The 18,411-nt window shown below is 49.4% G+C and overlaps 1 protein-coding gene across 1 annotated transcript in view; it reads left to right on the forward strand.

The window, feature by feature from the left end:
* Positions 1 to 7,957: 7,957 nt before the first annotated feature.
* The window catches only part of CTBS (chitobiase), a 56,970-nt gene continuing 46,516 nt past the window's right edge, over positions 7,958 to 18,411 (forward strand). The window contains exon 1 of the mRNA XM_075320214.1: positions 7,958 to 8,127. Coding sequence (XP_075176329.1) covers positions 8,005 to 8,127 — 123 coding nt within the window. The 5' untranslated portion in view covers positions 7,958 to 8,004. The remainder of the gene's footprint in view (positions 8,128 to 18,411) is intronic.

Below are 18,411 nucleotides of genomic sequence, written 5' to 3' on the forward strand. Positions count from 1 at the left end.
CTGCCGACATACTCACCAGCTGATGATCACACAGCCTGCCGACACACTCACCAGCTGATCACACAGCCTGCCGACATACTCACCAGCTGATGATCACAGCCTGCCGACACACTCACCAGCTGATCACACAGCCTGCCGACATACTCACCAGCTGATGATCACACAGCCTGCCGACACACTCACCAGCTGATGATCACACAGCCTGCCGACACACTCACCAGCTGATGATCACACAGCCTGCTGTCACACTCACCAGCTGATGATCACACAGCCTGCTGTCACACACACCAGCTGATGATCAGACAGCCTGCTGTCACACTCACCAGCTGATGATCACACAGCCTGCTGTCACACTCACCAGCTGATGATCACACAGCCTGCTGTCACACACACCAGCTGATGATCACACAGCCTGCCGACATACTCACCAGCTGATCACACAGCCTGCTGTCACACTCACCAGCTGATGATCACACAGCCTGCTGTCACACTCACCAGCTGATGATCACACAGCCTGTTGTCACACTCACCAGCTGATGATCACACAGCCTGCTGTCACACTCACCAGCTGATGATCACACAGCCTGCTGTCACACTCACCAGCTGATGATCACACAGCCTGCTGTCACACTCACCAGCTGATGATCACACAGCCTGCTGTCATACTCACCAGCTGATGATCACACAGCCTGCCGACACACTCACCAGCTGATCACACAGCCTGCTGTCACACTCACCAGCTGATGATCACACAGCCTGCCGACACACTCACCAGCTGATGATCACACAGCCTGCTGTCACACTCACCAGCTGATGATCACACAGCCTGCCGACATACTCACCAGCTGATGATCACACAGCCTGCCGACACACTCACCAGCTGATCACACAGCCTGCTGTCACACTCACCAGCTGATGATCACACAGCCTGCCGACACACTCACCAGCTGATGATCACACAGCCTGCTGTCACACTCACCAGCTGATGATCACACAGCCTGCCGACATACTCACCAGCTGATGATCACACAGCCTGCCGACACACTCACCAGCTGATCACACAGCCTGCCGACACACTCACCAGCTGATCACACAGCCTGCCGACATACTCACCAGCTGATGATCACAGCCTGCCGACACACTCACCAGCTGATCACACAGCCTGCTGTCACACTCACCAGCTGATGATCACACAGCCTGCCGACATACTCACCAGCTGATGATCACACAGCCTGCCGACACACTCACCAGCTGATCACACAGCCTGCCGACATACTCACCAGCTGATGATCACAGCCTGCCGACACACTCACCAGCTGATCACACAGCCTGCCGACATACTCACCAGCTGATGATCACACAGCCTGCCGACACACTCACCAGCTGATGATCACACAGCCTGCCGACACACTCACCAGCTGATGATCACACAGCCTGCTGTCACACTCACCAGCTGATGATCACACAGCCTGCTGTCACACACACCAGCTGATGATCAGACAGCCTGCTGTCACACTCACCAGCTGATGATCACACAGCCTGCTGTCACACTCACCAGCTGATGATCACACAGCCTGCTGTCACACACACCAGCTGATGATCACACAGCCTGCCGACATACTCACCAGCTGATCACACAGCCTGCTGTCACACTCACCAGCTGATGATCACACAGCCTGCTGTCACACTCACCAGCTGATGATCACACAGCCTGTTGTCACACTCACCAGCTGATGATCACACAGCCTGCTGTCACACTCACCAGCTGATGATCACACAGCCTGCCGACATACTCACCAGCTGATCACACAGCCTGCTGTCACACTCACCAGCTGATGATCACACAGCCTGCCGACATACTCACCAGCTGATGATCACACAGCCTGCCGACACACTCACCAGCTGATCACACAGCCTGCCGACATACTCACCAGCTGATGATCACAGCCTGCCGACACACTCACCAGCTGATCACACAGCCTGCCGACATACTCACCAGCTGATGATCACACAGCCTGCCGACACACTCACCAGCTGATGATCACACAGCCTGCCGACACACTCACCAGCTGATGATCACACAGCCTGCTGTCACACTCACCAGCTGATGATCACACAGCCTGCTGTCACACACACCAGCTGATGATCAGACAGCCTGCTGTCACACTCACCAGCTGATGATCACACAGCCTGCTGTCACACACACCAGCTGATGATCACACAGCCTGCCGACATACTCACCAGCTGATCACACAGCCTGCTGTCACACTCACCAGCTGATGATCACACAGCCTGCTGTCACACTCACCAGCTGATGATCACACAGCCTGTTGTCACACTCACCAGCTGATGATCACACAGCCTGCTGTCACACTCACCAGCTGATGATCACACAGCCTGCCGACATACTCACCAGCTGATCACACAGCCTGCTGTCACACTCACCAGCTGATGATCACACAGCCTGCTGTCACACTCACCAGCTGATGATCACACAGCCTGTTGTCACACTCACCAGCTGATGATCACACAGCCTGTCAACATACTCACCAGCTGATCACACAGCCTGCCAACACACTCACCAGCTGATCACACAGCCTGCCAACACACTCACCAGCTGATGATCACACAGCCTGCTGTCACACTCACCAGCTGATGATCACACAGCCTGTTGTCACACTCACCAGCTGATGATCACACAGCCTGCCAACATACTCACCAGCTGATCACACAGCCTGCCAACACACTCACCAGCTGATGATCACACAGCCTGCCAACATACTCACCAGCTGATCACACAGCCTGCCAACACACTCACCAGCTGATGATCACACAGCCTGCTGTCACACTCACCAGCTGATGATCACACAGCCTGCCGACATACTCACCAGCTGATGATCACACAACCTGCCGACACACTCACCAGCTGATCACACAGCCTGCCGACACACTCACCAGCTGATGATCACACAGCCTGCTGTCACACTCACCAGCTGATGATCACACAGCCTGCCGACACACTCACCAGCTGATGATCACACAGCCTGCCGACACACTCACCAGCTGATGATCACACAGCCTGCCGACACACTCACCAGCTGATGATCACACAGCCTGCTGTCACACTCACCAGCTGATGATCACACAGCCTGCTGTCACACTCACCAGCTGATGATCACACAGCCTGCCGACACACTCACCAGCTGATGATCACACAGCCTGCTGTCACACTCACCAGCTGATGATCACACAGCCTGCTGTCACACTCACCAGCTGATGATCACACAGCCTGCTGTCACACTCACCAGCTGATGATCACACAGCCTGCTGTCACACTCACCAGCTGATGATCACACAGCCTGCTGTCACACTCACCAGCTGATGATCACACAGCCTGCCGACACACTCACCAGCTGATCACACAGCCTGCCGACACACTCACCAGCTGATCACACAGCCTGCCGACATACTCACCAGCTGATGATCACAGCCTGCCGACACACTCACCAGCTGATCACACAGCCTGCTGTCACACTCACCAGCTGATGATCACACAGCCTGCCGACACACTCACCAGCTGATGATCACACAGCCTGCTGTCACACTCACCAGCTGATGATCACACAGCCTGCCGACATACTCACCAGCTGATCACACAGCCTGCTGTCACACTCACCAGCTGATGATCACACAGCCTGCTGTCACACTCACCAGCTGATGATCACACAGCCTGTTGTCACACTCACCAGCTGATGATCACACAGCCTGCCAACATACTCACCAGCTGATCACACAGCCTGCCAACACACTCACCAGCTGATCACACAGCCTGCCAACATACTCACCAGCTGATCACACAGCCTGCCAACACACTCACCAGCTGATGATCACACAGCCTGCCAACATACTCACCAGCTGATCACACAGCCTGCCAACACACTCACCAGCTGATGATCACACAGCCTGCTGTCACACTCACCAGCTGATGATCACACAGCCTGCCGACATACTCACCAGCTGATGATCACACAACCTGCCGACACACTCACCAGCTGATCACACAGCCTGCCGACACACTCACCAGCTGATGATCACACAGCCTGCTGTCACACTCACCAGCTGATGATCACACAGCCTGCCGACACACTCACCAGCTGATGATCACACAGCCTGCCGACACACTCACCAGCTGATGATCACACAGCCTGCCGACACACTCACCAGCTGATGATCACACAGCCTGCTGTCACACTCACCAGCTGATGATCACACAGCCTGCTGTCACACTCACCAGCTGATGATCACACAGCCTGCCGACATACTCACCAGCTGATGATCACACAACCTGCCGACACACTCACCAGCTGATCACACAGCCTGCCGACACACTCACCAGCTGATGATCACACAGCCTGCTGTCACACTCACCAGCTGATGATCACACAGCCTGCCGACACACTCACCAGCTGATGATCACACAGCCTGCCGACACACTCACCAGCTGATGATCACACAGCCTGCCGACACACTCACCAGCTGATGATCACACAGCCTGCTGTCACACTCACCAGCTGATGATCACACAGCCTGCTGTCACACTCACCAGCTGATGATCACACAGCCTGCCGACACACTCACCAGCTGATGATCACACAGCCTGCTGTCACACTCACCAGCTGATGATCACACAGCCTGCTGTCACACTCACCAGCTGATGATCACACAGCCTGCTGTCACACTCACCAGCTGATGATCACACATCCTGCTGTCACACTCACCAGCTGATGATCACACAGCCTGCCGACACACTCACCAGCTGATCACACAGCCTGCCGACACACTCACCAGCTGATCACACAGCCTGCCGACATACTCACCAGCTGATGATCACAGCCTGCCGACACACTCACCAGCTGATCACACAGCCTGCTGTCACACTCACCAGCTGATGATCACACAGCCTGCCGACACACTCACCAGCTGATGATCACACAGCCTGCTGTCACACTCACCAGCTGATGATCACACAGCCTGCTGTCACACTCACCAGCTGATGATCACACAGCCTGCCGACATACTCACCAGCTGATCACACAGCCTGCTGTCACACTCACCAGCTGATGATCACACAGCCTGCCGACATACTCACCAGCTGATCACACAGCCTGCCAACACACTCACCAGCTGATCACACAGCCTGCCAACATACTCACCAGCTGATCACACAGCCTGCCAACACACTCACCAGCTGATGATCACACATCCTGCTGTCACACTCACCAGCTGATGATCACACAGCCTGCCGACACACTCACCAGCTGATGATCACACAGCCTGCTGTCACACTCACCAGCTGATGATCACACAGCCTGCTGTCACACTCACCAGCTGATGATCACACAGCCTGCCAACACACTCACCAGCTGATGATCACACAGCCTGCCAACACACTCACCAGCTGATGATCACACAGCCTGCCAACACACTCACCAGCTGATGATCACACAGCCTGCAAACACACTCACCAGCTGATCACCTGATCTGTTCCTGCGCGCATCTCTGCAGTTCAGCCAATCAGCGTTAGTTTTCTTTGTGTGGCCAAACAGCACAAGCAAGAAGCTGTGCTCTGATTGGTCCAGAGCCGCCCAAGTAGCACCATCGTACGGAAGAGGGACATTGCTGGCCAGGCTACTGTGTGAGGAGCAGCAGAGGGACATTGCTGGCCCAGCTGCCGTGTGAGGAGCAGCAGAGGGACATTGCTGGCCCAGCTGCCGTGTGAGGAGCAGCAGAGGGACATTGCTGGCCAGGCTACCATGTGGGGAGCAGCAGAGGGACATTGCTGGCCCAGCTGCCGTGTGAGGAGCAGCAGAGGGACATTGCTGGCCAGGCTACCATGTGAGGAGCAGCAGAGGGACATTGCTGGCCCGGCTGCCGTGTGAGGAGCAGCAGAGGGACATTGCTGGCCCAGCTGCCGTGTGAGGAGCAGCAGAGGGACATTGCTGGCCCGGCTGCCGTGTGAGGAGCAGCAGAGGGACATTGCTGGCCCAGCTGCCGTGTGAGGAGCAGCAGAGGGACATTGCTGGCCCAGCTGCCGTGTGAGGAGCAGCAGAGGGACATTGCTGGCCCGGCTGCCGTGTGAGGAGCAGCAGAGGGACATTGCTGGCCCAGCTGCCATGTGAGGAGCAGCAGAGGGACATTGCTGGCCCGGCTGCCGTGTGAGGAGCAGCAGAGGGACATTGCTGGCCCGGCTGCCGTGTGAGGAGCAGCAGAGGGACATTGCTGGCCCAGCTGCCGTGTGAGGAGCAGCAGAGGGACATTGCTGGCCCGGCTGCCGTGTGAGGAGCAGCAGAGGGACATTGCTAGCCCGGCATTCGTTACCATAGAAACCAAAAAGATCACAAAGCCAAAGACTTATCAGCAGCCCCTCGTACTTTCAAGGTACATTTTCACTGGAAATCTTCAAGAGGAAACTGGATAAACATATAGCTGGGATGACTTAGGAAAGCCTGCACTTGCAGGGGGGACCTGATGGCCGTTGAGGTCCCTTCCAACTCTACCATTCTCTGATTTTATATTATGTTATGTCACTTTATCACAGTCTCTGAATAAGGTAAAAGTGTTCTCTTCTGCTGGGAGTGTTTCTATAGTTTATTTATTCATTAGCTTAAATTAGTTATTTATTGATTCCTTTTGCAATAGTTGGTGGCCTTGTATTATTTCTATATAACTGCATGGTGGGCCCTAGGTCATCCAGTCCGATGCTGGCCACGTCTCTACTTTCCCTAAAAAATCCTGCCCACATGTTTTCTTTAAATACTCTTTTAGCCAAGACTAAGGCTATGTGCGCACAGTGCGTTTTTCGCGGCATTTTTGCGCGTTTTTCGGGTACGTTTTTTGGCCTCAAAACTGCAGGACTTTGCTTCCCCAGCAAAGTCTATGAGTTTTCATTTTTGCTGTCCGCACACATCTGTTTTTTTTTTTACCTGCGTTTTTGAGTTAAAAAAAAAATGGACATGTCAGTTCTTTCCTGCGTTTTCCACCCATGCAATGCATTTGAAAAACGCAGCAAAACGCAGAGATCAAAAACGCAGCAAATCGCGGCAAAAACGCACAAAAACGCAGCGTCAAAAAGACGCAGTGTGCGAACCTAGCCTTAATGAAATGGAAGAAAAACTGCACCAAACACTGCAGTATATTTCCAAAAAATGTTATGTGCTATCTCCAAGTGCATATTCACCTATAACATTTTATAACTAACACACAATCTACATAAAATGTGTATTACTTGTCTTGCTCTGACGCTGAGTTACCTCCTGTATTATACTCCAGAGCTGTACTCACTATTCTGCTGGTGCATCTCTGGAGTATAATACAGGAGGTAACTCAGGATCAGTAATGTATGTACACAATGATCATGAGATTATACTCATGATATTATACTCCAGAGCTGCACTCACTATTCTGCTGGTGCAGTCTCTGTGTACATACATTACATTACTGATCCTGAGTTACCTCCTGCATTATACTTCCAGAGCTGCACTCACTATTCTGCTGGTGCAGTTACTGTGATCATACATTCCATTACTGATCCTGAGTTACCTCCTGTATTATACTCCAGAGCTGCACTCACTATTCTGCTGGTGCAGTCACTGTGTACATACATTACAAATAGTCAGAACCAGTTGTAATTGTATGGACTTGTCGTATTCGCAGTGCAGCTCCTCATATTCTGCAGTTTTTGGCTTCGTAGCTGCAGATTTACATCAGGATGAACAATCCTCCTGTAATTCTATAAACATATTGGAGTTTTGTAGACATTTCTTCATTGTGAGGAGTAAAGTTTTATATAACACATTTATTGTCAGTTATAATCATGACATGACCCCTCCCCCTTACATGACCCCTCCCCCTTACATGACCCCTCCCAGTCTGCACCCTCCCCTCTGTTACACCAGGAGCTGAGGTAGCAGAGTGGAGTCAGGTGCTGGATGCTGTGCAGTGAGGATGGGGCTGTGCGGTGCCGGGTGGGCTCTGCTCCTCTTAGTGGGGGCTTCTGTGTGCTGGGGTGAGTGCCCCTGCTCTGACCCAGCTCTATGTCAGCCCATCACAGAGACTCGGGACTTTGAGGTACAGTGTCTGTTCTCTGGATGTGATACATTGTATCCTGTGTTGTTATTTGTACAACTTCCTGATTGTAAAGAGTGCGGGGGAGGGGCAGGAGGAAAGTCCCCGCTGCCCCCTGTTCTGTCATCTGCTGTCATTGCAGGGTATAAGTTTAACGTGAACACACAAATCCCTATAAAATCACTTTTATTAATAATTTATTTAAAACTGCCCAGGTGATTCACCCACACACTTAAACAGCAAAGGGAAGTTCCATATTAACCAGGGGTCATCCAAAGAACAATATTTTGTGATATACTACCTGTTCTGGGTGACTAGGTAGAGGTCAGCTTACACTGGAGAAACTCCTTTCCACTACGATACGGGTCAAATTATGGGAAAAATCAATACCTTCCTACAATAACCCTACTAAATACCTAATGCTGACCCCCTACCTGCCAACGGAGGGCATGACACCGTAACTTGTCTGTGCGCCCCCGTTCCTCGTCGGCTAACCCTCACTTACCCTTCACTTAACCTACCAATCTACCATAGGAGAACAAAGATATCTCCCAATGCACATATATTGATAATTATACAATTGATAGCTCGTGGTCTACCGGCTCTGATTTCAGAGGAGTACGGAGGAGCTGCCCAGATCTGGGAGGAGAATATTGTCCTACGTGTAAGGCTATGTTCACACACTGCATTTTTTTTACCCGCATTTTTGGTGCAGAAATTTCTTGAGAAATTCTTGTAACCTTTCTGCAGACATTCATCAGCAAAACCTATGGCAAAAAAAATTAGCTGTGAACACACACTGCGTTTTTTTCTTAGGCCTCTTTCACACGTCCGTGCCTCCAGTACGTGTATGGACAGTTTTCTCACATACCGGAGACACAGACATACGTTGACGTTTTCCTATAGTTTCGGGCACACGTAAGTAGTTTTGTACGTTCCGTACTTACGTGTGCCCGTGTGCTCCACACGCCGACATGTCCGTCAATTCACATTAATACAAACATATGTTATTATATTAATAAAGGGACTAGACACAGACCTGACAGATGCTGAACCAATGTGCCCGTGACCACCAACCTCTACGCGTTTCACGTGCTGCTTCTTCGGGAGGCAGGTGTGACATATGTCCTGTTTATTTTGATATAATTGGCTTCAGATGGAGTCGATGTGCTCATGCCCACTTCTTCCCCCTGTCTAGGGGAGACGCACTTGTGTTTTCCACTGCTCTTGTTTATTGCCAAGCTATAACTGTGTTGTTACTTTTTGGTTTTAAATATTACATCAATAAAGTAGTTTTTATGACATATAAGCATCATAGTGGTTCTTGCAAGGTTGTATAGGACTACAAGTGGTTTCTATGTATACGATGTTGTCTATGAGATAGCAATATGTGGATATTGTGGATTGTTAACAGAATTCAAGTGCAGATTGTAACGTTTAATTTGAAGGTTTGAACAAAAATATCTGATAGAAATTGTAGGAATTGTCACATTTCTTTACAAACACTCCACATTTTAGGAGGTCAAAAGTAATTGGACAAATAAACCAAACCCAAACAAAATATTTTTATTTTCAATATTTTGTTGCGAATCCTTTGGAGGCAATCACTGCCTTAAGTCTGGAACCCATGGACATCACCAAACGCTGGGTTTCCTCCTTCTTAATGCTTTGCCAGGCCTTTACAGCCGCAGCCTTCAGGTCTTGCTTGTTTGTGGGTCTTTCCGTCTTAAGTCTGGATTTGCGCAAGTGAAATGCATGCTCAATTGGGTTAAGATCTGGTGATTGACTTGGCCATTGCAGAAGGTTCCACTTTTTTGCACTCATGAACTCCTGGGTAGCTTTGGCTGTATGCTTGGGGTCATTGTCCATCTGTACTATGAAGCGCCGTCCGATCAACTTTGCGGCATTTGGCTGAATCTGGGCTGAAAGTATATCCCTGTACACTTCAGAATTCATCCGGCTACTCTTGTCTGCTGTTATGTCATCAATAAACACAAGTGACCCAGTGCCATTGAAAGCCATGCATGCCCATGCCATCACGTTGCCTCCACCATGTTTTTCAGAGGATGTGGTGTGCCTTGGATCATGTGCCGTTCCCTTTCTTCTCCAAACTTTTTTCTTCCCATCATTCTGGTACAGGTTGATCTTTGTCTCATCTGTCCATAGAATACTTTTCCAGAACTGAGCTGGCTTCATGAAGTGTTTTTCAGCAAATTTAACTCTGGCCTGTCTATTTTTGGAATTGATGAATGGTTTGCATCTAGATGTGAACCCTTTGTATTTACTTTCATGGAGTCTTCTCTTTACTATTGACTTAGAGACAGATACACCTACTTCACTGAGAGTGTTCTGGACTTCAGTTGATGTTGTGAACGGGTTCTTCTTCACCAAAGAAAGTATGCGGCGATCATCCACCACTGTTGTCATCCATGGACGCCCAGGCCTTTTTGAGTTCCCAAGCTCACCAGTCAATTCCTTTTTTCTCAGAATGTACCAGACTGTTGATTTTGCTACTCCAAGCATGTCTGCTATCTCTCTGATGGATTTTCTCTTTTTTTTCAGCCTCAGGATGTTCTGCTTCACCTCAATTGAGAGTTCCTTAGGCCGCATGTTGTCTGGTCACAGCAACAGCTTCCAAATGCAAAACCACACACCTGTAATCAACCCCAGACCTTTTAACTACTTCATTGATTACAGGTTAATGAGGGAGACACCTTCAGAGTTAATTGCAGCCCTTAGAGTCCCTTGTCCAATTACTTTTGGTCCCTTGAAAAAGAGGAGGCTATGCATTACAGAGCTATGATTCCTAAACTCTTTCTCCGATTTGGATGTGAAAACTCTCATATTGCAGCTGGGAGTGTGCACTTTCAGCCCATATTATATATGTAATTGTATTTCTTAACATGTTTTTGTAAACAGCTAAAATAACAAAACTTGTGTCACTGTCCAAATATTTCTGGACCCACAAACAAGCAAGACCTGAAGGCTGCGGCTGTAAAGGCCTGGCAAAGAATTAAGAAGGAGGAAACCCAGCGTTTGGTGATGTCCATGGGTTCCAGACTTAAGGCAGTGATTGCCTCCAAAGGATTCGCAACAAAATATTGAAAATAAAAATTTTATTTTTGGGTTTGGTTTATTTGTCCAATTACTTTTGACCTCCTAAAATGTGGAGTGTTTGTAAAGAAATGTGTACAATTCCTACAATTTCTATCAGATATTTTTGTTCAAACCTTCAAATTAAACGTTACAATCTGCACTTGAATTCTGTTGTAGAGGTTTCATTTCAAATCCAATGTGGTGGCATGCAGAGCCCAACTCGCGAAGATTGTGTCACTGTCCAAATATTTCTGGACCTAACTGTACATGCATACATACATACATACATACATACATACATACACACAGAGACTGTGGTTAGAGCCCCTTCCCCCTATATATATATATATATATATATATATATATATATATATATATATATGACTATGCTTAGAGCCCCCCCATATGTATATACACTGTTCACAGAGCCACAACACATATACACCTAGACTGTAAGATCAGCGCTCTCCTCTCCTGACTTCCTCTGTGCTGCTGTGGACCTGCTCCTTCCTCTGTGTCTGTCCGTGAGCTCCTGTCAGATCAGCGCTCATCTCTCCTGACATCCTCTGTGCTGCTCCTTCCTCTGTGTCTGTCTGTGAGCTCCTGTCAGATTAGCACTCTCCTCTCCTGACATCCTCTGTGCTGCTGTGGACCTGCTCCTTCCTCTGTGTCTCCGTGAGCTCCTGTAAGATCAGCGCTCATCTCTCCTGACATCCTCTGTGCTGCTGTGGACCTGCTCCGTCCTCTGTGTCTGTCTGTGAGCCTCCTGTCAGAATCTGTGCTCTCCTCTCCTGACATCCTCTGTGCTGCTGTGGACCTGCTCCTTCCTCTGTGTCTTGTCTGTGAGCCTCCTGTCAGATCAGCGCTCACCTCCTCTGACATCCTCTGTGCTGCTGTGGACCTGCTCCTTCCTCTGTGTCTTGTCTGTGAGCTCCTGTCAGATCAGCGCTCACCTCCCCTGACATCCTCTGTGCTGCTGTGGACCTGCTCCTTCCTCTGTGTCTTGTATGTGAGCTCCTGTCAGATCAGCGCTCACCTCCTCTGACATTCTCTGTGCTCCTGCTCAAGAACACATTTCTCGTTTTGGCAAAAAATAAAAATGTTTTCTTTTCTGTGTACAACAGTTGTAAATAAAAAAGAAATTGTTTTACAATTGGATTGATGCCTTTTTATTTTTCAACCAACAAAACGTTTGTTTGCTACGACTGTATTTATTTTAATATATACAAGAAAAATAAGTCCGGCACTCAAAACGGGACAACAAGAAAAAGTAGAATCCAGATGTTTTTTGCTCTGTATTAATTTTTATTCTTTTGATTATTGCTACAATTTTTTCTTTTTATGTCCATCAGTAATAATGGTATCAACGTTTCGACAGAATCTGTCTTTTTTCCAAGACTGTCAGTAGGGACAAGTGAAAAGCAGAGAAAAAGCAATTGAATACGTATTTGACTCGATGAAAAGCGAAAGCACTATGTCCAGGGATCAAAAGAATAGGTGAAACACCTTGTGAATTACAAAACCAGAAGAAACATCCAGAATATGGTGTTATGCAATTTGCTATGCAAATGGTAAACAGAAGAGGAAGTAAGGGGGTGGTGGCACCCGCCGCCACAGCTCACCCAGCGATACCCGCCTCCGCAGCTCACCCAGCGATGCCCGCCGCTCACCCCAGCTCTGTGTGTGTGTGTGGCACAAGGTCCCCATTCGGGGTGGTGTGTGTGTGTGTGTGTGTGTGTGTGTGTGTGTGTGTGTGGCACAGGGTCCCCATCAGGGGTGATGTGTGTGTGTGTGTGTGTGTGTGTGTGTGTGTGTGTGTGTGTGTGTGCGCGCGCCACTACGTGTGTACCGGTGATACTGTCTGCTGAGCTGTGTATCTAATCCTATCGTGTGATACTGTCTGCTGAGCTGTGTATCTAATCCTCTCCTGTGTGATACTGTCTGCTGAGCTGTGTATCTAATCCTATCCTGTGTGATACTGTCTGCAGAGCCGTGTATCTAATCCTATCCTGTGGGATCCTGTCTGCTGAGCTGTGTATCTAATCCTATCCTGTGGGCTACTGTCTGCTGAGCTGTGTATCTAATCCTCTCCTGTGTGATACTGTCTGCTGAGCTGTGTATCTAATCCTCTCCTGTGTGATACTGTCTGCTGAGCTGTGTATCTAATCCTCTCCTGTGTGATACTGTCTGCTGAGCTGTGTATCTAATCCTATCCTGTGGGATCCTGTCTGCTGAGCTATGTATCTAATCCTATCCTGTGTGATACTGTCTTCTGAGCTGTGTATCTAATCCTCTCCTGTGTGATACTGTCTGCTGAGCTGTGTATCTAATCCTCTCCTGTGTGATACTGTCTGCAGGGCTGTGTATCTAATCCTATCCTGTGTGATACTGTCTGCTGAGCTGTGTATCTAATCCTATCCTGTGGGCTACTGTCTGCTGAGCTGTGTATCTAATCCTATCCTGTGTGATACTGTCTGCTGAGCTGTGTATCTAATCCTATCCTGTGGGATACTGTCTGCTGAGCTGTGTATCTAATCCTCTCCTGTGTGATACTGTCTGCTGAGCTGTGTATCTAATCCTCTCCTGTGTGATACTGTCTGCTGAGCTGTGTATCTAATCCTCTCCTGTGTGATACTGTCTGCTGAGCTGTGTATCTAATCCTATCCTGTGGGATCCTGTCTGCTGAGCTATGTATCTAATCCTATCCTGTGTGATACTGTCTTCTGAGCTGTGTATCTAATCCTCTCCTGTGTGATACTGTCTGCTGAGCTGTGTATCTAATCCTCTCCTGTGTGATACTGTCTGCAGGGCTGTGTATCTAATCCTATCCTGTGTGATACTGTCTGCTGAGCTGTGTATCTAATGCTCTCCTGTGTGATACTGTCTGCTGAGCTGTGTATCTAATCCTCTCCTGTGTGATACTGTCTGCTGAGCCGTGTATCTAATCCTATCCTGTGGGATCCTGTCTGCTGAGCCGTGTATCTAATCCTATCCTGTGGGCTACTGTCTGCTGAGCTGTGTATCTAATCCTCTCCTGTGTGATACTGTCTGCTGAGCTGTGTATCTAATCCTCTCCTGTGTGATACTGTCTGCAGGGCTGTGTATCTAATCCTATCCTGTGTGATAGTCTGCTGAGCTGTGTATCTAATGCTCTCCTGTGTGATACTGTCTGCTGAGCTGTGTATCTAATCCTCTCCTGTGTGATACTGTCTGAGCTGTGTATCTAATCCTCTCCTGTGTGATACTGACTTCTGAGCTGTGTATCTAATCCTCTCCTGTGTGATACTGTCTGCTGAGCTGTGTATCTAATCCTCTCCTGTGTGATACTGTCTGCTGAGCTGTGTATCTAATCCTCTCCTTTGTGATACTGTCTGCAGAGCCGTGTATCTAATCCTCTCCTGTGTGATACTGTCTGCAGAGCCGTGTATCTAATCCTCTCCTGTGTGATACTGTCTGCAGAGCCGTGTATCTAATCCTCTCCTGTGTGATACTGTCTGCAGAGCCGTGTATCTAATCCTCTCCTGTGTGATACTGTCTGAAGAGCCGTGTATCTAATCCTCTCCTGTGTGATACTGTCTGCAGAGCCGTGTATCTAATCCTCTCCTGTGGGATACTGTCTGCAGAGCCGTGTATCTAATCCTCTCCTGTGGGATACTGTCTGCAGGGCTGTGTATCTAATCCTATCCTGTGTGATACTGTCTGCTGAGCTGTGTATCTAATCCTATCCTGTGGGCTACTGTCTGCTGAGCCGTGTATCTAATCCTATCCTGTGTGATACTGTCTGCTGAGCTGTGTATCTAATCCTATCCTGTGTGATACTGTCTGCTGAGCTGTGTATCTAATCCTATCCTGTGTGATACTGTCTGCTGAGCCGTGTATCTAATCCTATCCTGTGGGATCCTGTCTGCTGAGCCGTGTATCTAATCCTATCCTGTGGGATCCTGTCTGCTGAGCCGTGTATCTAATCCTATCCTGTGTGATACTGTCTGCTGAGCCGTGTATCTAATCCTATCCTGTGGGATCCTGTCTGCTGAGCCGTGTATCTAATCCTATCCTGTGGGCTACTGTCTGCTGAGCTGTGTATCTAATCCTCTCCTGTGTGATACTGTCTGCTGAGCTGTGTATCTAATCCTATCCTGTGGGCTACTGTCTGCTGAGCTGTGTATCTAATCCTATCCTGTAGGATTTCAGCAGCTGCGCCCCCTAGTGTTTAACAGTGGAAAATATCAAACTTTCTAATTTTTTTTTTTTAGATTTTGCTCAATTTTATTATTATTATTTATTTATAGAGCACCATTGATTCCATGGTGCTGTACATGAGAAGGGGGTTACATACAGAATACATATACAAGTTACAATACACAGACTAGTACAGAGGGAAGAGGGCCCTGCCCTTGTGGGCTTACATTCTATAGGATTATGGGGTGGAGACAGTAGGTGGGGTGTAGATGGGGCGGCAGCTCCGCACGGTGGTGGGGCGGCAGCTCCGCACGGTGGTGGGGCGGCAGCTCCGCACGGTGGTGGGGCGGCAGCTCCGCATGGTGGTGGGACGGCGGCTCCGCACGGTGGTGGGGCGGCAGCTCCGCACGGTGGTGGGGCGGCAGCTCCGCACGGTGGTGGGGCGGCAGCTCCGCATGGTGGTGGGGCGGCAGCTCCGCACGGTGGTGAAGCAGTGAGGTCATTCAAGGTTATAGGCATTTCTGAACAGATGAGTCTTTAGGTTCCGTTTGAAGTTTGCAAGTGTAGTAGATAGTCTGACGTGTTGAGGCAGAGAGTTCCAGAAGACTGGGGATGCTCGGGAGAAGTCTTGGAGGCGGTTGCATGAGGAGCGAATGAGAGAGGAGGATAGAAGGAGATCTTGGGAGGATCGGAGATTACGTTTTGGAGTGTAGCGAGAGATTAGTTCAGAGATATATGGAGGAGACAGATTATGGATAGCTTTGTAAGTCAGTATTAGTAGTTTGAATTGGATACGGTGGAAGATTGGGAGCCAGTGGAGGGACTTGCAGAGAGGAGAAGCGGGGTGGTAGTGAGGCGAGAGGTGGATCAGTCGGGCAGCAGCATTAAGGATGGACTGGAGAGGGGCGAGCGTGTTAGCAGGGAGGCCACAGAGGAGGATGTTGCAGTAGTCGAGGCGGGAGATTATGAGAGCATGCACTAGCATTTTTGTAGATTGAGAATTGATGAAGGGGCGGATTCTGGAAATATTTTTGAGTTGAAGACGACAGGAGGTGGTGAGGGATTGAATGTGTGGTATGAAGGACAGGGCAGAGTCAAAGGTCACTCCGAGGCACCGAACTTTGGGTGCTGGGGAGAGCGTGATGTTATTTATTGTAATAGATAGATCAGGTAGAGAGTGTAGGTGAGATGGAGGAAAGATGATCAGTTCAGTTTTGGCCACATTGAGCTTTAGGAAGCGAGAGGAGAAGAAGGAAGATATAGCAGATAGGCACTCTGGGATTCTGGACAGCAGAGATGTGACATCTGGGCCAGAGAGGTAGATCTGAGTATCATCGGCATATAGGTGGTACTGGAAGCCATGGGACTTTATGAGTTGTCCCAGGCCAAATGTATAGATGGAAAAAAGTAAGGGTCCCAGGACAGAGCCTTGAGGGACGCCAACAGAGAGAGAACGGGATGAAGAGGTTGTGTGGGAGTGGGAGACACTAAAAGTGCGGTTGGAGAGGTATGAGGAGATCCAAGAGAGGGCGAGGTCTCTGACACCAAGGGAAGAGAGGATCTGTAGTAGGAGGGAGTGGTCAACAGTGTCAAAAGCTGAGGACAGGTCTAGAAGTAGGAGTATGGAGAAGTGGTTGTTAAAAACAAATAATAATATTTAAACAAAACATTAAAACATTATTACTTTACATTTTTTCAGTTATTGGAATTTTTTTTTTTTTTTGTTGATACCTTCCCTTTTAAGAAAAAGACTGCCGAGACCCACCAACCGGTTCCCCCTCCCCACCGCGCAATGAAGGAGACCACACATGGAATATCTTTCTTTGTTCTTTATTGAAGGTATCCACGTAACACCATTCAATTTTGATATAAAAAGGGGGTTGCTTGATATTTTGGCCACAGCTTTAACCACAGGCACAAATCCGCCTTAAACCTGAGGGAGGAGGCCCGATGCCTACGGCCGTCCGTGGCAGGTTGGCTCTCACCAAATCCCTCTTCCACCGGCTGTGACTTCCGAACTTGTAACAAAACCTTCTTAAGGGAGGGAGGGCGGGCGATGCTCACCCTGAGGGCAGATGTGGTAAGAGAAAGGAGGGACTCCGGCAGCTGTTTATATGCCCTGTAGGAGGTCCCAGCAGGGAAGGGGGGCAGCGGGGGGCATTGCACAGTGGGGAGGAGGGAGAGGTGACCATGGGGGGGACGTAGCGAGGGGCTCAGCAGTCAGGGGCAGCGGCAGCGGCCGCAGTGCCCTCCAGACTGCCGAGACCCACCAACCGGTTCCCCCTCCCCACCGCGCAATGAAGGAGACCACACATGGAATATCTTTCTTTGTTCTTTATTGAAGGTATCCACGTAACACCATTCAATTTTGATATAAAAAGGGGGTTGCTTGATATTTTGGCCACAGCTTTAACCACAGGCACAAATCCGCCTTAAACCTGAGGGAGGAGGCCCGATGCCTACGGCCGTCCGTGGCAGGTTGGCTCTCACCAAATCCCTCTTCCACCGGCCACGGAGTGGCGAAGGCCCACGCCTGAGCTGCGACCCCCACACAGGGCCCTCATGGCCCGCTCAACCCCGTCCTGGATGTCTGACAGGAAAATATCCAGACCTATGTCATTGAGGCTAAAACCATCCTCTAGCACCAATCTGCTGATCTCTGATTCCAGCAACTCATGTCCCAGCACTATCCCTCTTCCTGATGCTATAAATTTGGCGATCTGCATATTGACATGCCGCCTTGACCTTTCCACAGCCGCTATGTTCCTTGCCCCTATCCAGCTTAATCTTGGTAATATACTGGACCATACCACCACTACGTTGCTGAAGAAGCCGCTAAACCTATCCAGGTCTGCTTGCATGACCGCAAGCAGTTCCTGGATCCTCACATTTACCAGGTCGTTCCCACCCGCGTGGATGACTAGCACTACTGGGCCCGTGGCTATCCTTGCTATGTTCACTACCTCGGGCAGGACCTGTGTCCAGGCCATGCCCCGAACTCCTCTCCAATGG

Source organism: Anomaloglossus baeobatrachus, chromosome 8 (assembly GCF_048569485.1).
Source record: "Anomaloglossus baeobatrachus isolate aAnoBae1 chromosome 8, aAnoBae1.hap1, whole genome shotgun sequence".
NCBI classification, from domain to species: domain Eukaryota; kingdom Metazoa; phylum Chordata; class Amphibia; order Anura; family Aromobatidae; genus Anomaloglossus; species Anomaloglossus baeobatrachus.